Source organism: Triticum urartu, chromosome 3 (genome assembly GCF_003073215.2).
Source record: "Triticum urartu cultivar G1812 chromosome 3, Tu2.1, whole genome shotgun sequence".
NCBI lineage: Eukaryota > Viridiplantae > Streptophyta > Magnoliopsida > Poales > Poaceae > Triticum > Triticum urartu.
Window position 1 is genome coordinate 50,256,421 of NC_053024.1, and position 4,846 is coordinate 50,261,266.

General features: G+C 53.0%; 1 protein-coding gene across 1 annotated transcript; it reads right to left on the reverse strand.

Moving 5' to 3' along the window:
• Window positions 1-3,525: 3,525 nt before the first annotated feature.
• LOC125547906 lies at window positions 3,526-4,587 on the reverse strand. The gene has a single exon (XM_048711643.1). The coding sequence runs from the start codon at window positions 4,393-4,395 to the stop codon at window positions 3,733-3,735; it is 663 nt and encodes a 220-aa protein (XP_048567600.1). The 5' UTR covers window positions 4,396-4,587; the 3' UTR covers window positions 3,526-3,732.
• Window positions 4,588-4,846: the final 259 nt, after the last annotated feature.

A 4,846-nucleotide genomic window follows, 5' to 3' on the forward strand; every position in this document is an offset into this window, starting at 1 on the left:
CATTATCAATGACATCCAATGTCCATAGTCAGGAAACCATGACTATCTGTTACCTCTAGGGCATATTTCCAACAGTGCATTACCGAGAGGGCCCAGAGATACCTCTCCGACAATCGAAGTGACAAAACCTAATCTCGAAATACGCCAACCCAACATGTACCATTGGAGACACCTGTAGTACTCCTTTATAATCACCCAGTTACGTTGTGACGTTTGGTAGTACCCAAAGTGTTCCTCTAGTAAACGGGAGTTGCATAGTCTCATAGTTATAGGAACATGTATAAGTCATGAAGAAAGCAATAGCAACATACTAAACGATCGGGTGCTAAGCTAATGGAATGGGTCATGTCAATCAGATCATTCAACTAATGATGTGACCTCGTTAATCAAATAACAACTCATTGTTCATGGTTAGAAAACATAACCATCTTTGATTAACGAGCTAGTCAAGTAGAGGCATACTAGTGACACTTTGTTTGTCTATGTATTCACACATGTATTATGTTTCCGGTTAATACAATTCTAGCTCTGAATGATAGCTCCTAAGGAGAACTATGCAAGGTTGGCGTCGCGGAAGACCACCGAACAGACCACCTGCTGCCTGTCATCGCCGCCACAGGGGCCCCGCCGCCGTAGCTCCGACATCACCGCAACAAAACAACCTGAGGTAATCCCACGAACACGCCGAAGAAGAGCCGACTATCGCAACCATTGTCGCGTCTCCGTCATTGCACACACCCATCATCGTTGCCACAGAAGCCTCGACGCCAACTCCACCAACTTCCATCGGTCCCACTTGATGATGCCTAGCTCTAAAGACGAAGCCCCCGAGAGGGGATACGATGCTAGAGCACCGTCATCGTCCGATCCCATGGATCTAGGGTTTCCCCCGAAGCTGCGAAGATTGGAGCTGAGAGTACCTCGACGATGCCAACAAGAAGGAAACGACGCTTGAAAGCGTCGCCATCGCTGGCACCGGACACGCGGAGACAAGCTTTCGCCCGGGTCAACCTCTCGAGCCCCGCACATCAAGCATCAGCAAGCCCTCCATCGAGCCACCAAGGTCCAACCCGTCCGGATCTGACCACCTTCACACTTCGCAGCAGATCCGCTCCGCCCAGCACCGCAGAACTGCATTGTCTCCACCCTGGGCTGCCGCACTGCCCAAGCAGCAACCACCGACCGCGTGGCCGCACATCCTCACGACGGCCGAACCATGCCGCCGGGCACCTCGTGCCGAACCTTCCCGCACAGATGCACCACGACCCGGCCACGCCCGCACCTCGTGCTGCACCTTCCCTCTGGTCGCACCTCCCAGCCAAAGCACCACCGCCCACGCCCGCGCCGTGCTGCGCCGGACCAGATCGGCCGCAACACGGGCCACCATCCCACGACGCCAGGGCAGCCACTGCAGGCCGGCCCCGCCCGCACACCACAAGATCCGGGCACGAGGGCCCCGGATCCGCCGCTCCTGCCGAAGGAGAGGAGCCTCAGCCCACCGCCGCCGAGCTCGCGACGACCACGCGTCGGCGCCGCACGAGCCAGACATGAGCCGCCTGCCCCGTGGAGAAGAAGCCCCGCCGCCGCCGCTGCCACACGGGCTTTGCCTGGCGGCGCATCCCGGCGGCGGCGAGGAAGGGAGACGATGGAGGGGGTGGCTTTCGGCGGTGGCTTGGGTCGCCGCCCGTGTCGCTCGTGCGGAGCAACGCGGGGACAAGTGCAAGTGTGATGTGTGAGTAATCTTCCATGCCGTGTAAAAGTGTGCCCTTATAACAAACTCTATTCTCTTCTTATTTAATTGATGAGGCAAATCTTTTGCCTCCGTTTCGAAAAAAAAACCTTTCTTCAATCTTAACAAGTTGCTGAGATGGGCATACAGTTGGTAATTTGGCCACCGCATAGTACGATGCGAAGATGTGAACTTGCAAAGGTCACGGCCCATTTGTCATGGCCTGTAGTTTGTAATTTGCTGATATGTATACAATGATGGATTCGTCGCTGGTATTTACTGCAGAGCTTTTGTGACGGGGCTGAAGTATGGACAACATCAAGCAGCAAGCAGGCAAGGATTCTTGCCAAAGCCAGTGTGCATTCATGTGGTTATGAGCTTCTTTCTGTAATTTTTCTTAAATGGACACAGAAAAAATGAGTGCGGCGTTTCTGCTCCTGAGCTCATCTGCACCCGCCCTGATGAAAAAAACTCAAAACAAACACTAAAAAAATTCAAAAAAATTCCATTTTCTGTGTGATAGATAAGTTTGTGCGTGAGTTGCGCTCCAAGTTTCAACTCATTTGGACATCTAAGCAACTCTCAGCAAAAAAGACAAATTCAGGGTCTCTTTGGGCTTCTGGTCGTGCACCCATGGCGCCTCCCAAAAGGGTGTCCTAGCACCACTGCGTATGGTGATTATGGTGGAGGCGTATAAGAGATCAAGGCCTTCCTCATCATAACCTTAGGGGGCGTGCGAATTTTGCGGTGTTCGGCGCTCCTAGTTCCCCTCTTTCAAAAGGCCGGTATACCAAGCCCCAATTCACTTTGCATTTCGCCCTGGTGGTTTTGTTCAAACTGGACCAAAGGAAGGCACGCTCGATCTTGTTATTATTGTGGAGGGTGCTCGGAGGGACGATGAGGGTGGGTGATGTAGTAAGGTGACACACCCAATGGTGGTGATGTTGCCCCCATCCCAAGGAATGAGCTTGGATGCCACTTTGTCTTTAAGGTACTGAAAGCCAAACCGAGAGGGGAAGCCCTAAGTGTCTCATCGGGAAGGAGGTTCTTGCGGCAGGAAGATTTTGAAGGATTCACCCAAGATTGAGGTAGCCACATCAACTTGGGACGACCAAGCTCTTTTGAAAGTTGATAGCAAGGCTCGTGGCATCGCCGAAACATTATAGGATACCGAAGAGGTTGTTAATATCACGCTTGATGGGTGTCATGAAAATCGCCACACCGTCCACGTATAGGGAGGTTCGAATCAAGGTACCACGACGTCGAATCTTGCGAAGAAGGCCCCCTTCTAGTTTCCAAGTCAAGAAGATGTTGAAGGGGATCTATTGCAATGATGAATAGAAGGGGAGAGAGGGGGCCCACTTGACTAAGGCCCCTACCATGCTTGATTGGAGGGCCGGCCACGCCTTTTAGTAAAGACAATATAGATTTAATAATAGAGACATCTACCACATTATAGATTTGGGTAAGATTTAATTTTATTTGAGTATGGATAGGAGAAGGCAAAAAAGTTCCGATTTAGTTGAGTTTATGGTGAGATTTGATTTGATTTGGATATGGGTAGTGAAAGGCAAGAATTTTTTTGATTTGCTTGAGATTTTGGTAAAGATTTGATTTCATTGAGTTAATGCATGGTGTGGTTTTGAGGAAGTACCAATTTGATTTAGATTATTTCAAGTTACTCTATTTGTATTATTATTTTTTGCACCATCGGGTGAGATTACTAGAAAAATAACAAATAAATCAAATAATGAAGGGGTGTGGGAAGGAAAAAGCAAAATAGGAGGCGGCCGTGATACACCAACTCCCCTTTAATAATAAAGATTTGTCGTCCACAAGTATATGTAGACAATAAAGTATGCGACAGTGAAAAGCAACTTCCCAATGATCTAAATGGAAAAGCACACACAAAGTGGGGACAATCTACCAACAATTTCGAAACAAAAAGTGAAATACAGTAACTCTTTTCAAATCGATCAATCAATCACTCACTCCTAAATTCACTAGCAGTTCTTGTCGGCTGTGACAGGCTTGCACTTGACCTCCTGGAACACGACGGCCGGCGTGCCCGGCGGCGCGAGCTGCAGCACCAGCGGGCATTTGGCCTCGAACTTGCACTTGGTGTAGTGCGCCTGGTACCTGACCTCGCCCGACACCGCCACCTCCACCTTGAACATCCCCGTCGCGCTCTCCGCCTTGAACTCGGCCACCCCGGCGTTGCCGAGCGCGACGTAGCGGCCTTCCTCGCCGGAGACGAGGTGGTACACCTGGGTGTCGCCGGCGGGCTGCGTGGAGCCCTCCTCGGCGAGCCTGATCCGCTCGAAGGGCTGGCCGTCGAAGCTGTAGCGGGCCTCGAGCGGCTTGGTGTTCCTGACGCTCATGGCCCAGTTCTTGTTCCGGACGGTGAGCGTGAGCGAGAGGTTGTAAGCGAACGCGGTGGCCGGGGAGACGGCGAGCGCGAGGCGCGTGAGGGAGGCGTCCCTGACGGTGACCTCGGCGTGGCGGATGAAGCCGTAGGCGGCGAGGGGGACGGCCAAGAGGACGGCCTCGGCGAGGACGGCGAGGCAGGCGGCGCCGCAGAGGATGGCCTCGCGCGCGTCGTAGGAGACGCAGGGGCAGCAGCGGTCGCAGAATGCGTCGTAGCAGCCGCACTCGCTGCAGCACATGGCTCGCTCAGCTTGGTTTCTTGAGCTAGCTGGATCTTGTTGGACCGGGACCGGGAGTGGCAGGAGGAGGAAGAAAGCTAGCTACGTGACGTGCAGGTGGGCTGGCGGCTTTGGATGAGGGCAGGGAAGGGAACCAGATCCCTGACGGACAGCAGCGGCAAAGCAGCCGGGTGCCCGGGCGGGCATAGCAACGAGTGGACGACAATTGTTCGGCCGGCCAACTGGTAAGAGATCACCTGTTTGAAGTTCGGCTCAATTGGACCGCCATACCCCGAACCGTTGAGCTGCTGCACGGCATGTTTAACGCTGCACCTACACGCTTGGGCCGCATCCTCTCTCCATTCCTCTCTCACTCGCTACGGCCTAGGGTTAGAGCAACTCCAACGGGACGATCCATTCGGTCCGCTCATGTCTCTTTGAGTCATTGCGGACAAAAACGTCGGTCCAACGC